General features: G+C 36.2%; 2 protein-coding genes across 2 annotated transcripts; one reads left to right on the top strand and one right to left on the bottom strand.

The window, feature by feature from the left end:
* Positions 1 to 3,468: 3,468 nt before the first annotated feature.
* Positions 3,469 to 9,645, bottom strand: LOC140800774 (uncharacterized). Its single transcript, XM_073155618.1, has 7 exons — positions 8,979 to 9,645; positions 7,950 to 7,988; positions 7,785 to 7,855; positions 5,471 to 5,535; positions 5,313 to 5,402; positions 5,087 to 5,179; positions 3,469 to 4,225 (listed from the first exon to the last, which is right to left on the bottom strand). The coding sequence occupies exons 1-7, from the start codon at positions 9,509 to 9,511 to the stop codon at positions 3,818 to 3,820; spliced, it is 1,299 nt and encodes a 432-aa protein (XP_073011719.1). The 5' UTR covers positions 9,512 to 9,645; the 3' UTR covers positions 3,469 to 3,817.
* A 2,775-nt stretch (positions 9,646 to 12,420) lies between these two features.
* Positions 12,421 to 16,463, top strand: LOC140789630 (annexin D5-like). Its single transcript, XM_073139403.1, has 7 exons — positions 12,421 to 12,586; positions 13,232 to 13,377; positions 13,594 to 13,812; positions 14,710 to 14,925; positions 14,993 to 15,082; positions 15,818 to 16,021; positions 16,098 to 16,463. Exons 1-6 carry the CDS (start codon positions 12,511 to 12,513, stop codon positions 16,019 to 16,021), a joined length of 951 nt encoding a protein of 316 aa, XP_072995504.1. The 5' UTR covers positions 12,421 to 12,510; the 3' UTR covers positions 16,098 to 16,463.
* Positions 16,464 to 17,463: the final 1,000 nt, after the last annotated feature.

The raw sequence follows: 17,463 nt of genomic DNA, 5'->3' as shown, positions 1-17,463 counted from the left end.
ATGTGTTTGATGTGGCACTAATGTTTATCTTTGACTAGGGTTGACTCCGTATTATTATAAGTATTGGGATACTTATACAATAAAACAACTATCAATCAAATATATTATTTTTGAGACAATAAAAGTGAAACATAGAGGTGATTTTATTTTATTTTTTGAAATTTCTAAAAAAAATAATAAAATAATATTTTATTTGAAATAAGGTGAAAAAATATATAATTAAGTGATAATTTAGTTGAGAGGCATCAAAGTCTCGGTCAAACTTTTTTCCTTGATGGATGAGCGAGACCTACTAATCCCCTAACCACATATTTCTCTACCTCACCATTGATAGCTACTCGACCACTGTTCATAAAGTCTACATAATATTAATTATTATTATTATTATTATTTGATGAGACTACTCCCTAACTTTATATATCTATTCTTATCTCGACTTGGAGAAATGGATTTTTCATCACAGCAGTTCTTCAGCTCATCCAATTCTACTCATGATTGTCGTCTTGCTTAGTTTTTTTTTATTTCTAACGTAAATCACGCTTTATCTTTTATGGTTTGATCCGATTTTAATTTAACTCTCTTTATTTTAAATTTACGTACTTAATTTGATGCTGTTCCGGTCACATTAATTATAATTTGTAGTCAATTGTTGACGAAGATATATTACTACTTAATTATTTACATAAAAATATAATATGATTTAATGATAGTAAAGATAATTTAGTCATTTAGCAACTTGTTTATAATAGAAAAGATTGAAGCTAATAATGGTGGAAGTAGTTGACTATTTATACCATTAGTTAGGGTTTATGGATGAAAAATTTAGCGGTTAAAATTTGGTTTGGTGTAAGATGGTTAAGTGTTCGTGGTATAAATTAAAATAAAACCAAACCATGTCTATCTAAAATATAGTTTGCTAAAATTTATAAGAAATTATTATGCCGACAAGTTTGATGTATTCCTGTTCATTATTAATTAAAAAGTTGTTAGCCATCCATCAGTCAAAGTTATTGTTGAGGAAACAAGTTCGAAATTGATAGAATCGGTAATAATACTATCAATTTGGTGCCATTTCGCTGTCCAAGAAATATGGCAAACAAATGTGCATGAGAAAATTGTGCTCTTTTATCTAATTTTTCAAGTAAACAAGAAAAATGACTCCGGCGCCGGCCCTAGTTTTGCTAGAGTTTGGCATAGGTCTATTTCTCCTCTTTTAGAGGGTTTTTACTCTTGCCGCCGGCGAAGCCTTCCCCATCCCCTCCCCTAGCTACTCTAGGTACACGAGAGGAAAAGTTCTTTCCTTTCCCTACCCTGTTCCTCCTCCCTCATTCCTTCTTTCTCTCCTCTCTAAAGTCTGTCCCCTTGTTTCTTCACCATCATCGATGCTTCTCTTTTCCATCATTCTTTCCATCGTTGACTTCCTCTCGTCATGGCTCCGCTAGTCCCTCATTGTCATTGCCTTGTTGCTCTCCTCACGTCGTCATCATCTCTTGCTGCTTGCCACCACTTTCCCTTACTATCATCAGCTTCGTCCCTTTCTCTATTTTTTTTTCTCTACCAATTTAGTGTTACTTATGTCGTTATCGTCCATCCTTATTGTTGTTCACCGTCAATGTCTTGCTCCTCATCACTGCTATCGATTTCGCCCCCTTCCCCTCCTCCGTCCACTTTTCTCTCCACTACCGTAGAAGCACCACAATCGTTGACCTTCCCTCCCTTTATTTTTTTGTCGGCCGCTGGCCTTACTTAGTTTGCCAAGCCAACATAGATCCAATGAGTGGGGTGCCGGTCAAGAACTCGTGCACAGTTGATGCATGTGCTTGTTAAGGTCTTGTTCCATTCGCTCCTCCTCACTCCTCATCTTCGCCGACGCATTTCATCGCTTCTCACTAGCCCTTGCTGACATTCGAATCTTAGCTCCGTATCTTTTGTAGAATCTTGGAATTATTTTGTTTGCTTTACTCGTAGGATATTGTAGGTTTTTTTAAAAAAAATTATGTCAATTGATAAGTAATCTTCGATCTTCCCACATTAGGGAATTCACAGGGTTGTGTCTTGGAATGTAGAATTTACTCCTGTTTATTTATTAGGGTCATTCTTCATAATTATTTTCTTTATGTTATTGAGCTTGATATTTTATTTTATTTATAGGTTAAGTGTGTGACATATATTAAAGAGTTATCGCTCTCTCGCTCTCCCCTCCCCTCTATGTATTAGGATGTATTGATATAACTTCTAATCTTAAATAAATTATTCTAATCTACTGGCTTTCCTTATTAAAAATAAAATAAAATAAACAAGAAAGGAGATCAAATTGGATCAAAATTCTCAGCAGAAGAATATGACCGGATGAGTCCCACCTCCTGATAAAAGTTAAAAGAAAAATCCAACCTTCTAGCTCAAATTGTCAAATTAGATTTATTGTTTAGTTTTCAACATCCTACCTAACACTTGTAATTGGTTGACGTTGTCGTAGTTGAGAGGAAAAAAACTAAAGAAAATTTAGCAGGTGATTGATAGCTCTACTAGGTGATGTGCTATTAGTTGTTTTATTTTTCTTTCTTTTTTTCTTTTATTTCTTAGAGAGAGAGAGAGAGAGATGTGCTACTACTAGTTATATTGCTCAACAACAAGAAGCAAGATTGGTATCCATCGTTAATTTATAGACCCCACTTGAAAGATTTATTCACACTTCCTCTCTTTTTTCTCTATCTCAAAGTATAGAGGGAAAAGAGGGGGGAAAAAAGGAAGAAGATTTTGTACTAATTTCTGTGTTCTTCTGTTCCTTTGTTTCAATCTCTCGATATCTTTGCAGTTGTCAGAGGATAAAGGATGTCAATTATTTGCTCAAAAAGAATTAAAGGAGGGGGGAAAGAAGAAATGAGGTGCCAATTAAGTTCTTAATGCTAGGAAAAGTTTGTTGATTGATTCCAAGGAGTGGAATAAAGACAGTGATAGATGATGATTTCATCCTATGGGTCCATCTATTATTTGCATGACAAACAGGGACGGCTTACATCCTTGATCAAGTCCATCATCAAACGACATCATAATACCTATATAGAAATGGTCCTAGTGGCTAAGAACCCTTTACAAATCCCTTTTCACAAAGTAGTCTTTTTTTTTTTTTTTTTTTTTTTTGGCGTGTGGCTAAAACATATAAGTATTAAACTTAAAGCTTAATGAACATCACTCAAGAAGAATCTAATAACTACTGTGATACACCCAATCCACATCAGTTTTAGGTTCTAATTCCGCTTGATGAATTTGGATTTGATCCTATAAAATGTAACCTGAATCCAATGATTCACCATCTGTAGTATTCAGTAATTCCAGTGAGTTGCATTGAATAAGTAAACGAGTAATAATATATAAATCTTTCTCTAATGAAATAATGCCAGTTATCTTGTCCAATTTCAAACTACTTATATCAACTGAATTCGAGGCGCAGCATATGAGACGAACAAATATGAAATCTAGCTTAATAATTTATCTTCCTTCAAGTAAAATCCAAGTTTTTTTTATCCCTTGGAAAACACAGCAACATGGGCTTTCAAGCCACAACAGTTTCGGTGGTTTGAGAACTGTACATAACTACCGGCAACACAACAAACATGAGCAAAGTGAACTTAATTTATATATCAGGAAATCTTCTGAAAAAAAATGAGCATCTCACTTGAATACATGAGAAGCTGGTAATCCATGATATAATAAATTCCAGCATCCGAGGTTGCATCTCATGACAACTCTCATCACAATGTTATCAGCTGGATGCGCATGTTGACACCATCCTTAAATCTCTTCCTATCCTTTGCTTTTAGTCATCAAGTCTGGAGCACAGCCAATCAGTAATATCTTTAGCTATATCATCCCTTTCAGGTTCGAAAAGGAGATCATGTAAATATCCTTTGTATAACTTTATGGATTTGTCTATGGATGGTGATTCTTCATAAAGTCTTTGGGAGGCTTCAGGGTCAGTCACTTCATCAGCTGTCCCATGGAGGACTAGGAATGGAACATTAACTCTAGTCAGATTCCGCTGCAAGTAAGACATTATGCGGAGAATCTCGTTACCAGTTCTGAATCTGATCGAGCCAGTGAAAACAAGTGGGTCTGAGTACTTGGCCTTTAGAGCCTCAGGATCACGGGATACAGGAGCCCCATTCTTAGATGAAGAACTGAACTGGTATTTTGGAAGTAACGCAGAGAAGATCGGCGCAACAACCTGGCATTAAGAAAGGACGTGTCATAGATCGTTATGCATCATCCCGTAATTACTTAATTTACTTTTACATCTCATTACCATGCCTAGAAGAAGAAAGAAAGAGCACGTTTTAGTAATCTCAAAAAAAATGGAGATTTAAAATCAAGAATTGGTATTAGGATCTTCCACACGATTATCAAACACAACCCCTACAACATATGATTTTGTGGCTATTTGCTAGGTTGCAGTATAGTAGAGAAATGCATTATGCACGTAGTGACGCAAATGGATATTGTGTTCATTTTAGTATCTTGCTCCATTAGATTTAATTTCCTTTCAAGTATCATCATAATCATCTTGAAACCATCAAACCTCACAGTGAAATTTTTGATGGAAGACAACACTCCAAACTTGAAACCATCTCCACAATCAAATTAACATCTTCTTTAAATCACCAAAAGATCTATAAGTTACTAACGAAGAAAAATACTCAGGAAGTTTAAATGAAATTATGGTAAAAGAGAGTGATATTGACTACTTGATTACACCTTACTACAAGACAAACCATGTGATTATATCTCCATCCGATCTCAACAATAGAAGTCAGCGTTTAACCAGGTCAATCAACTACATTAGGTTATAAATCAGATCCTAATATTTTATAGTCCATTTCTCTGCAGTAGTTGTTAGCTTTAGAATCCATAGTTGCAATATTTGGATTTGGATCCAATATTTTCATCACATATCCAGATCTTATGGCCATGAAGACATGAAGGCAAGCTGTGTGGATAGGACTGACAAGTGCCAACAAGTGAAGTTTAAAGACAATTTGGGATCGATATTGTCACACTACTAACTTTTCAAAAAGAGTCATACACTTACAGCCACAATTGGATGAGATGGCTGAACATGAATGGCAGGTGACGTCAATACTACACCTTCAACAAGCACTTGAATCTTTGGATCTAGTACTGCCTTCAAATGTTCACAGAAACAGAAGAACAACCAAATTTAGTTTAGAAATATAATGCAAAATCGAGTATTGTAGCAACTGATACTGATACCATGCCATCTTACTGCCAATTAAAATATTGTGAAGTGATTATACCTTCAAAACAATAGCTCCACCTGTTGAGTGACCAAATAAGAAGCAAGGTAAACCACAGTTGTCTTCCAAGATTCTCTCCAGAAATGCTTTCTGTAAATACATGAATTATCAAAACAAGAACAACATGGAACTCAGGTTCTGTTAATCAAGTATAGTACCAAGTCATTGACAGCATAATCAAGTGAATGAACATAACCATGCAACCCATCACTTCCACCATGCCCTGAGAAGAAGAGATAGCACATTTATGAATTAGAAACTATCAGACTTCAATATCATAGATTCAGTATTTATTTTGTCACTAAAATCAACATACTGGTTGTTATGACTTTAAAGAGTAATCTTCAGCTCTGGCTTGTCTGTACCAAGTTTTCAGCCAAGTCATGGTTTGTAATTTGGTGAGTGAGTGTAGTCAGCATGAAGAGCAAAGTGTATGGATGTAAAGGGTAAAGCACTTTAAATCAAATTATCATTTATAAAAGATTAGGCTTTGATTTAAGGCTAAGTTTCGAACTCGATTAGTTAATCTCATTTCTTAGTCTTGATTTTTTGAAGAGTAAACTTAATCAGATTTGAAAATGATAAAAAGATATTTAATTATTGAACCAATTTAGAGGTCCCTGAACCAGTTCAAAGGGAGTCCCTAAATGCAAAGCAAACAAAGCCTTAGGAAATAACAAGTGAAACCCAGCAGAAGTCTCAAAATAAATTAAAGCTCAGAATTCAACTTCAAACTCTAATGACTAGCTGATTTGACTTGTCTCAATCAAGACTTGCAATCTTAAACCAAATCATGGATGATACAGTTTTTTCAGAACCTGAATTGAATCTGCAAGTTAATCAATGGATGTCTAGAACAAGAACTCCAAACAATCTCACATCCAAGTGAAGACCACCTCACCACCTACTTGGATATGTCTTTCATAATCTAAGATCTTGAATAGGCAAGGTTATAAAATAATATTGTAAAGTGGTAGCATAGTTCATATATCAAGATCATAGATAGCATATAAATATAATACGATAGTAAGTGCATGGCAAAGATAGAAAGTGCATTAGACTGTCTAAATCAGATCATAAAGAAATTATAGAGAACAATGGATCTTGGGTAGCAAAGAATAGTTATTCTGCATAGCTGGACAAACCTATTAAGGTGAAAATAAAGAGAAGTGTAGCATGTCATCTTCATCCAAGCAAAAATTAGAGAAGAAAGTTCAGCCTTTAAACCCCAAACTTTGACATGATAATTAATTCTAATGAGCTGGAAAGACTCCATTTAAGGAACAGAAGATAGACTTTTTTTTTCCTTCAACCATGACCCAAAGCCCGCTTAGGGATATGATTGTTCCATAAACTCAGTCATTCTCACTTTAATCCAAACCTCAAAAACTTGGCATGCTCATAAGTTCTTAATGCACAGCAAAAGGAGGGATGTCATTCAAATTTTAAGAGAACAGCAGCAGAATCTTTTTGCTCTACCCATGGAGTAAGGCATGTTTAGGGATATAATTAAGAGCAATGTGTCAAAGCCTAGTAAATTAAATTTCACAAGGTGAAAAGCCAAGTCAGAGTTTGCAATTTGTATATCTTTTATGAGTGATGAGTGTTTTACTGTCACATTTCTTCCAGGCTTGCCATAATGTATTCACTTCAAACAGTTTTATTGCATCTCATCCTCCATTGCTATCACTTCTAGAAACTTTCCCATTTTATTTGATTTTTTTTCAAGTTACAACTCATCCATCAAAACATTGAAAACCTTTTCCTGCACATCTTGCGTCCTGGCTGCCAACAACTCAAATAGTAATATACAAGTGGAGAAGTGAACCTTAGCAAGAAAATATAAACTTAAAGAATCCCCTTATAAACTTAAAACATTTCGTACATAGTAACTAATTTCAATGTTAGTCAAAAGGAAAACAATTCATGGATAATTCATCAATGATTTTGTTTGAGAAACATTCAACTATGAACTTAGCATCATTTTTTTTAATGATATGCTGCATTTAAACTCCATAACCAAGGTTCCCTTTATAGTGCAAGTGAATGGCTCACTTAACCTCCTACAATCTCTTTTCAGAGTGACAGGTAAAGCCAAGTTGGAGATTGGTTGATATTGGTGATGTCTGAAATTGTGTGTTGATTTACAACCATTTCAGGCAAAATTGTGGATTTAGACATCATGATCTAAGTCAAGTTTTGTCCTAAATTGAAAATAGAATCTGTCAAGGCCTACATCCATTGACTCTAAAGTAGTGTGCTCTATGATATCTGGTCATTACAGTTATTACTACTCGTGACTCAAGTTGTCTATGCTTTCTATTCATTGTACATTTCTGAAAAATATAGTAGAAGAACATCACAACTCAAATAGCAATCACATATATGATTGATGATATTTGATAAAGACAGAAGAAAATAATATAAAATATTGACTCATTTGTTGAAAAAGGTTATATGATGAGAAATTACCAATCCAATCCATAGCATAGACTTTGAGTCCCTTGTCATTCAATTGCTTTGCGAAATGATTATATCTTCCACTGTCAGACATCAAACTAGTATTAGCACAACCACTGTCCAACTCTTGTTGTAATGGCGATGAGCCAATGAGTCAACAAACAGATGTCTACATACCTGTGCTCATTTAAACCATGAAGTAGAACAACCAGACCCCTGTACCAGGCAAAGAACAACCAATGTTAGCCCTTAGTCAAAACAATCTTAAGAACGATAACATTCTGCTTCAAGCCTAGAATCTTGATGAAGTGTTCTTTATAGCCCCATCAACAAAGTGATATGACCTATATCTAAAGACGAGAAAAATCTACAAAAGAGATAAGAATACCCATGGCAAACATGCAGAGACGCATCTTCAAGAGTTGGCAATCCTATTGATGTTTTCTCATGACAAAAAAAATGGTGGATTCAGCTGATAGAAGTTCAATTTCCAATGAATGTCAATCAATGGTTTCAAGGATCTAGACCGTAACTTATAAAGCCTACATACATGAACATCCTATTGAAGTTAGGCATCCTTGTATATCGATTATTATATATCGATTGTTACAATAAGTTCTTGGAAATAAATCATCAATTAGCACCTGAAACAAGCCTTAGAAGGGTGCTTGCATGTCAAGGTTGGCTAATTGTGAAATATCACATATATGGAGGAAGACAGACATGTTCCATTACTTCCATCGAAATGTATTAATCTAGTCTCTGGGAATTAAAAAACTTTACTAGTTACCTAAAGTGGGACCGTCGTGATGTTACTTACCGAAAGAAAAGCCCCCAACTCAATATTCCACAAATATCTCCTTATGGATGACCAAAATCTACCCAACTACACCAATACTCCCTTATCCTTTAAAACCTAAAGTTGTTCACTTTCAAGAACAGTCGCAACTAAATATGCCTGCCGACCACAAATATTGCAGCTAATCTTTCTTTCTAGTCAAACCTTGCTCACTGGGGTCCCATGACCAAACAAATATATCAAAAGAGCATCTAAGCTCTTGGCCACTAATCATGCTCTGCCAAACAACAGAACGTTTTTTAAGCAAACTCATTTATTTATTAACCATTACCCTGATAATATATTTTTCCCCAAAATTATCTTTTTAATTACTTCAGATAAGACATAAACTCTGGGATTTCTCTTACTTGATTGGAGTAGCATTGGGAGTCCATGATTGCGTGAATAGTGTATCCCCCCTCGCCGTCTCGAAAAGACCGAACTCTCGCTTACTCTTCCCTTCTTCCTCTCCCTCCTCCTCCTCCTCCTCCTCCTCCTCCCCCAGCCGTCTGATCGCCATCGCTCGTCTCGCCGCCGCCTCATGATCTCTCCGCCGGCGCGGCGCTACCGCAGCCGGAACCCTAACCATTACCTTCCCCTCCGCTGCCACGACCAACGATCGCCGCTGGAAAGGGTGGAGGAGGAGGAGCAAGAATCCGTAGAGAAGCAAGAGAAGGCCACGGAGAGCGCGAAGCGAGAGGAGCGCGCTCACCCGGCCACTAGCCCCGGAGGTCAGAACCAACGGCTGCGATGCAAAAGCGGGCCTCATCGCGCGGTCCATACGTAACGAAAGCCTCGAGAGCGAGCTCGTTCTCGCCAGGAACTTCTTCTTCTCCGACGAATACCGGTGGTGCGTCGGGAACCTCGCTGCCGGGTATGCGGTGGCCCCGAGGCAGATCATATGTGCGAAGAAGCCCAAACTTCTTCGAAGAATTATACCCGTCTGGGATTGGCGAGGAGTGGCGTCTCTTTGTCTCTCTCTCTCCCCCCTTGGCTTTAAATCCAAGAAAGTGGAGGTCTAGAATACGAAGGAAGTTTCTTATTTTAATTTTTAACCCCGAAAATATTTTACTCGTTCTCGTCTGGACCCGACCGGACCGTCTGCGGTCCGTAAAGAACTATACCCGTCTCAGTGGAAGCGCTCTGAATGGCACGTGGACTTCGCGGCGTAATGGCGCTGCGCCTCGACTCACGTGTCATTTGCCCTTTTACATTTCTGCCCCTCAGGATTCATTTTATTTTTCTGCAAATCAATTATTATTAGAGATAATTATACCTGTACCCCTAAATTATTACCATTTTATATACATACAAATTATTATTTATTATTTTTTGTCAAGCATAAGCACCTGGACTATTGACTTGCAAGTAACATAGAAAAAAAAAATTACGAAAATATAATAAAATAAGTGTCTGGAAGATTTTTAATAGTTCAAAATCTATGTGTAAAAATAAATTAAAAAGTAATATCTAAAAAAAGAGTGATAGTTTAAGATGTCTAAATGCTTCCACCACTCTATAATGAATTTTTTTTATTTTTCTCTTGTTTTAAGAAACGTAAGTTTACTGGATTTAACCATCCATTAGCACAACTAGCTTGAATCGATTAAATAGAGTGATTGCCTCACTATTCTATTTGGTCTATAGTCTATGAGCTCTTAAGTCAAATATATGAGAAAAAAAATTCTATGTTTGAGCCAAAGTTGGCCTATATGTATTGAAGTCTTTTGGCATGGTATGTTTTAAGAATTCAAAGTTTACGACTCAGAGACGCAGACATGAAAGACTCAAAACTTGAGGATTCTTTCATAAATAAGCGTTGACTTCTTTAGAGGTTATATATGTAAGTCAATTATAGTACACATTCAAGACCCCTTTTGTTTTTACCGTGCCGTTCGATTTCATCCAGCAGAAGAAGTCAGATGAGTCGAGTCCGAGTCCAATTCAAACGTTTGACTCTCCCACTTCTCGTATGAATGTATGTATGTATGTATGCACTAATCATTTCTCTACAGGTTTATTTTTAGGGGAAATTGCAATTTATTCATATGGTTTAGCTCAATTGTAAGAAATCCTTATATACTTTAACTTAGTCATTAGTTAATCTCATTTTTTAGTATTAATTTTTTAAAAAAATTAATTTAGTTATATATGAAAAATATATATATATTTTTTAGTTGCTGAACCATGTTAGAGATATCATAACTAATTTACGAGGAATTTCTAAACTCAAAGCAAATAAGACCTTAAGCACTTAACCTAGAGTGTAACTATTAGTTGCCATTTAATGGAAATGTGAAATAATAATTTTGCTCGGTAAACAATCTTTTCCTTTAGACAAGAGGGATATTTTATCATATAAATATGGTATTGTGGCGAGAGAAATTGATCTATGCTTATTACCTTCAAGTATGGTGAAAAATAATAATGTGTTACACTTTGGTCCGGACTACAATAGTTAAATGCTTAAGTTGAAAATACAGATACTTCTCCTAAATTAGCACATGAGCACGAAATGAACTACAATTATCCCTTATTTTTAATAATATCCCCTAAGGCTTGGTCCAAATTTTTTTTATGGGCCTTGTCCTAAACCTTGGGCTGGGCCTAGTTATATTTTATATATTATTCGCTTCTCTTGTAATGTGGATTTGGGTCCTTTTTCTTCTGGGCTGGATTTTGGGCCATATAGTGAAGTTTTTGCCTTGTTCTTTTTCTTTTTCTTTTCTTTATTTTTGCCTCTTCATTTGGTTCATGAATTGCAATGGATTCTTGTATTTATTTTGAGAACTAGTTTTCTAATACTGTGTGCCATCCTATATATATATATATATATATATAATCTAGAAGAATTATGATACGAGGTTCCTAAGAACAAAATTTTAATTAGCCCAAGACATAGTCAAAGCGCATAAGATCGTTGACTATTAATTGTTCAACTTTCATTAGCCCAAGACATAGTCAAAGCGCATAAGATCGTTGACTATTAATTGTTCAACCTGTAGCAAGTTAGTAGTTTCATGAATTTCATAATATAAAGAAGAAAAAAAATTCAACTTTTGGCTGCAGGTCACAAGCATTCAACTTTTGGTTGCAGGTCAAACTCAGACAAGCATTTAAAACATGCTTCTTTCGACTATAAATAACATAAAATATGATGCAGTGAATGGCAGAGCTTAGGCACATCTTAAAAAGTACAGCAAGTAATAATTTTACTAACAGTCATATAAATTTTGCTTACAATTCTTTTTTTCCTAGATTTATATTTTCATTTTTTTACTTTTTTATATATCATATGTATTCATAATATAATTTCATAATAATAAATTACTTAGCCATATTCGCGTCGCTGAATAATTAATCTGAACCAAACGCTGCCGAGACTTGCTTCAAGCCATTACGCTTCGAGTTAAGCCACTAAACAATTTTTCCACAATATTATTTAAGATTAGAGTCGAATCCATGACCTCCTTAGTCACGAGGAAGATAACTACTAACTCTATTTGTTGTATTAAGAGAAAGTTAGGTCTTCTTTTATTTGGGCTTCAAATAATTTAAAAAAAATATATATGAAATGATATAAATATAGTTAGTAATACCTATTAAAAATATATAATTAGGGAACAAAAAGTAACAAGTTTCAGTTACTTCACCTCAGGCAGTTTTATCGGTGGCCACGTCACATCGACCGACCTCTTTCGTAACCGTTGGATACCGTATCTCGACGCTCCATCGGAGATGAGCGGCTAGGATGAGAGAACCGTTGTTAAACAATAAACCACGTGTACCCCGTCACGCTGTGGGCTACGCGTCGCGTTTGTCTTACGCAATTATAAATTGCAAATTTGAGTGCCATTACTCCATTGACACCAGAAGAGAGAGAGAGAGAGAGAGAGAGAGATGGCCACTCTAAGCATACCTCCGGTGCTCACCTCCCCTCGCCAAGACGCCATGGATCTCTACAAAGCCTTCAAAGGTGATATATTTAGACAGCTTTCAATGGATATGGTTTCGGATTTTAGGTATGCTGGTTTGTTGGGAATTAGGTATAAGGCTTCTTTCTCTATGTGAGTTTTCTTTTGTTTAATCGGTATCTCTGTGATTTTCTTGATTGGTAGATCATAATTTTATAATTCTAGGGGTTTTCTTTGCGAATTCGGAGGTTTTAAGGTATATTTACCAGTTCTTGAAGCAGTAATAGGGTCAAAAGTTCCTTCCTTCGTTGGTAAAGGGAAACAATCTGGTGCGATTTTATATTGTCTAGTTATTTGTATCTCAATACGATTTGCATGGCGTAAGGTGAAAAAGTTGCTCCATGCTTCAAAACAGGGCATTCATTGCCGTATGATCAAATTTAAGCGTTGGTATATTCTAATATCATGTACAGCTCAAGATTGCAAGCAAATTACGGAAAGCGCATAGGAAAATTGCCAGAAAATTATGGTGTTTCAGCTGATAAGTTGCCAAACAATCTTGGCTAAACCATCAATGTCATCCATCCTTCATTGTGTCTCAATATTGAATGCTTCTAATTATGGATTTTCAACTGTTTGTCCATCTAAATAATTAATGCAATTATACAGAAAGTCTTAATATGTTTTTGACTTTGATAATGGCATAGGTTTCGGTTGTGACAATGCGAAAGTCATAAGCATACTTGCTCATCGTGATGCAATGCAGCGAGCTCTCATTCAGCAAGAATACAGAGCAATGTATTCTGAGGAACTTGCCAGTCGTATATCGTCCGAGCTCAGCGGTCACCTCAAGGTATGAAGAAGCATTCAAACTAGTATGTTCATTATATTGTTTTCCTCAAGCAAATTGGCTTAATAATTACTTGTAACTTACAACCACCTGCTATGGTTGTAATAAGAAACCAAGTTAGAACAACATTTCCCAGTTAGCCCATGTTGACTGTCACTAGTAAGTATCTTAATTATATTAATCCATGGTTGACTATCTGTTCTACGTCTTCCATACCAGAGAGCAATGCTGCTTTGGATCCTTGATCCTGCAGGACGTGATGCGACTGTACTGAGACAGGCACTTACTGAAGATGTCATTGACTTGCAAGCAGCCACTGAAGTAATATGTTCTCGAACACCATCTCAGATAGAGATAATGAAACAAGCATACCATGCACGATTTGGTTCTTATCTTGAGCATGACATTCAGCGTGCCACATCTGGTGATCACCAAAAGGTCATCTCTTATCATGGCTTATGTTTGCCATTTTTATGTACTTTCTTTGGCTATATTTTCTGAAAACTTGGTGAAGAAGGGCTATCTATATTTGGGTTCTACTGGATAAAACTTGTCATCGTCTCATCGATATCATAACCCGCAAATGGAACAATTGGCAAATTCTGTTGACATTATTGAATCATCGACATTTTGCTCTTTCCTTTGATCTGAAGCTGTTATGCATAGTTACGGTCAACTCATGCTTAATTTTTGACATGCCCCCCTTTTCTGTATTCGCACATCTGACTTGGTCAGCTATTATTCACAGATTTTTTAAGAGAACCAAGTTTTAGGGCCTTCCTGCTTGATCTGATAATGAGCTTTTCCAGTAGCACAAATTGCTGTGGTTGATGAAAACCTACATGCTATTGGTTGTTTATTTGAAATCGTAAAATTTGTGTGGGGATTATATGTTCTCTTGTATCTCATGAGACTCTCAACTATGAATTTATGAAGGGCTTACAGCATCTGTTTGATTTTGTAGAACTTTCTTGTAGGAGTGTCCTTTTTGCTTGAATCGATTCAATCTAGTAATTCATAGTTTATATGTAAATTTAGTGGAATAATTTACAAAAGGCAGTTAGTTACCTATGAGATTGGAGGTTGGGCGGTTGTAGACTTAATGGCCTGCTTCCATGTAATGACAGATCTAGTCTGTGCAGTCTAAAGTTTCAGGAAGTAAGATATTTTGTATGTGAACTGCTGAACACTTGGATTATTTAGACCAGCATGTCTACAACCTTGTACTTATCTGATTCTTTTATTGAGATCTAAATTGTACCTACCATGGAATGGTAGAGCTGTCTCACGGAAAGTTGTAGATGGTGAATTGATGATTGGTGGCGTATATTGCAGCTCTTACTTGCATACATTGGAAAGCGACGTTATGAAGGTCCTGAGGTTGATCCTGCGATGGTTAACAAAGATGCAAAAGAACTCTTTAAAGCTGGTGAGAAACGGTTGGGGACAGACGAGAAAACTTTCAACCATATTTTTAGTGAACGTAGCTGGGCACATTTGGCAGCTGTTGCTTCTGCTTATCATCACGCCTATGGTAGATCCCTTGAAAAGGTAATTCTTCTCTTCTAGTCCTTTACTTTTACAATTTAATTTTCTTATGGGAGATATTTTCTTCTAGGCTGTCAAGAGTGAGACATCTGGAAATTATGAATTTGCTCTTCTCACTATATTGAGATGTGCTGAGAATCCAGCCAAGTATTTTGCAAAGGTATCTTTTTGTTTGATCCTAAATTCAATAGGAATTATGCTTACTTTTACACACTTTTTATTGTTGTCCATCTGTGAAGGGAATTCATCCATGTGGTGGCTTGAAAGTAACCTTTTCTACTTACTAGGTGGAGAGAATAGTACTTTGCACTCCCTACAGATTTCTATAATCAGAAAATATTAAATTGAGTTAGGTCACATCAGAATGTCATTGTTCTGTTTATATGTTACATTACAGAGTTGCATCCTGGAACCTATCGTTTTTATTTCTACATGCTACAATTAGTTCATACTAGACAGACAAGTTTCATCTCTTGGGATAAAGCATCTATTGGGACAATTTGTATTTGATTGAAGTTCGTATGCCCATTATTCTTAAGAGTGGTTGTATGCATGTTGAAGTTCATATGCCATTAATTCTAAGAGTTGGTTGTATGCCTGTTGAAAGTTCTTAGCCTCCTTATTTTCTTAAAGATTCTCTGCGGTCATTGTTGTTTTATATATGCTACTATTAACAGCTATTATTGTACTTTCCCCAAAATTTTACCAACCCTGCTTTGATTTTTGAGGCAGATAAAAGGAATAGTTCTACATTTAGCCCATGCAACTTGCATTTATCTGCATATTAAAATCTTCTAACATTCTAGTGGTCATCATTATCTTTACTATAGTCATTATCCAAATTATTTTTTTTAGTCTTAACATTTCCACCTATTATATTTCTATAAAATTTCAGATATTGCGCAAGGCAATGAAAGGCGTAGGTACCAATGACACCAAACTGGTAAGGGTAGTGGTCACCAGGACTGAGATTGACATGCAATATATAAAGGCAGAATACCAGAAAAAATACAAGAAATCACTTAGTGAAGCAATACATTCAGAGACATCAGGCCATTATCGAACTTTTCTCCTTTCCCTAGTTGGTTCCAACCATTAGGTATATTTTCTAATAACTATGCTAAGTGTGTTCATTGGAAGTTATTGAAAGCTAAATTAGTGCAATACACTTGCAGGAAAGCTTGCTTTTCCAGAGCATATCCCCATCACCTTAGAGGTTGGTCTTAAGACTGATGATGATGGACTTTGGAAAATATGTTGGCTTGACTCTCTGTTAGAACTTATTTGCTGTTCAGTGTATCTGGTTTGCATAGTAAATTTGCAGAATGGTATTTATGTTCAGGGTTTGTCTTTCTCTTTATTGTGTATATGTGAAAATATTAGTCTATTCTAATTGTGAAAATATTAGTCTACTCTAATTGTGATGTTTGTCATGGTGGTTCAGACGTTGCCAAATGTCAGGCCAGTTTCCTTGTACACGCAGTGTGTAAAACTCGGTTCATTCGTCAGTTGAAGCTTTCTATCATTCTATTTTTTTTTAATGGTCATAGTCACTTATTCTTCTTTGGATCTATCTACATAAAGTGAGAATGATAAACCATATATTGGCAAACAACTTCAGCATTAGTATGTTACAGGTACACAAAAGTCTTGACATTAGTTTGTTAAAGTAGATGGAAGTTGCACACTGAGGTCGCGATTACCTTCATGAGAGTCTCTATGCTAAGATGCAGTAGAGGAGGAAGAAGAGATCACTTTCTTGAGCAACTGGAGAAGAGACTGAGCAACCTGAACAGTGGGATCAACATTGGCAATCTCTCTAAACTTGGCATGCACTAAAATTGCAGCTTCCAGCCCAACCCCAAGCCTGACCTGCTCATCCTTGATGGCCTCTGCACACAATCCACAGACCCAAACCCCACCAAATTGCTCCTTGACCCATCCAATGTACCCAACTGTGCACTCCTCCCACATCCCACAGCACCCACACACTGCCATCTTCACCACCTCTTTGCTCTCCATGGCTGCTGCTGCTTCTTCCTTCGTCTTATCTAGCTTTTCTATATGGGTGTCTTTGTCGAGCTTCATGGCCTTTAAAGGCTCTGGAAAAGTATCTGGTGGTAGTTGCTATTTGTAATTGTAAGTGGGTAACTCCATGGATAGTGTAGTATGTAATACTATGCATGGGTTGCTATATCTTTTGGGTAAATTTTGGTGAGTAGCATTTGTAAAGAAAGAGGAAGGTAGGGGGAGGTATCTTTGTAGCTAGGCTTTGTTGCTTTCTGCTCGTGAGTCTTGTCTCTTTTGCTCTTGTGCATGGGGAAACCATGAAGGACTCCCGTCTCCTTGTGATGGAGTTCCAATGCTACCCCTTTTTGTTAGGTGAGTTTATCTTCTCCTCTTTTAAGTTTTCTTTTTTTAACTAGACAAAGCCATTAGAAGCATCAGGAGAGTGTGGTTCAACTCACCTAGCAGGCTATTGATCAATCTTAAGAAATTAGTATTATTTTCAACATAGAATCTCGTGGATATAACTATAAA

This window comes from Typha latifolia, chromosome 1, assembly GCF_019914945.1.
Source record: "Typha latifolia isolate L0001 chromosome 1, TyphaL0001v2, whole genome shotgun sequence".
NCBI lineage: Eukaryota > Viridiplantae > Streptophyta > Magnoliopsida > Poales > Typhaceae > Typha > Typha latifolia.
The sequence above is the reverse complement of the archived record's forward strand: the minus strand, read 5'-3'. Positions and strand labels throughout refer to the sequence as shown.

What these genes read in the sequence shown, in the direction of transcription:
- LOC140800774 (XM_073155618.1), bottom strand. Translation starts at nt 9,511, where the DNA reads ATGATCTGCCTCGGGGCCACCGCATACCCGGCAGCGAGGTTCCCGACG. An exon ending in CCCAATGCTACTCCAATCAA is followed by an intron (nt 7,989 to 8,978) that starts GTAAGAGAAATC and finishes TGCCTGGTACAG; the next exon opens with GGGTCTGGTTGTTCTACTTC. An exon ending in ATTATGCTGTCAATGACTTG is followed by an intron (nt 5,403 to 5,470) that starts GTACTATACTTG and finishes ATGTATTTACAG; the next exon opens with AAAGCATTTCTGGAGAGAAT.
- LOC140789630 (XM_073139403.1), top strand. Translation starts at nt 12,511, where the DNA reads ATGGCCACTCTAAGCATACCTCCGGTGCTCACCTCCCCTCGCCAAGAC. An exon ending in TCTCTACAAAGCCTTCAAAG is followed by an intron (nt 12,587 to 13,231) that starts GTGATATATTTA and finishes ATAATGGCATAG; the next exon opens with GTTTCGGTTGTGACAATGCG. An exon ending in CAGCCAAGTATTTTGCAAAG is followed by an intron (nt 15,083 to 15,817) that starts GTATCTTTTTGT and finishes ATAAAATTTCAG; the next exon opens with ATATTGCGCAAGGCAATGAA.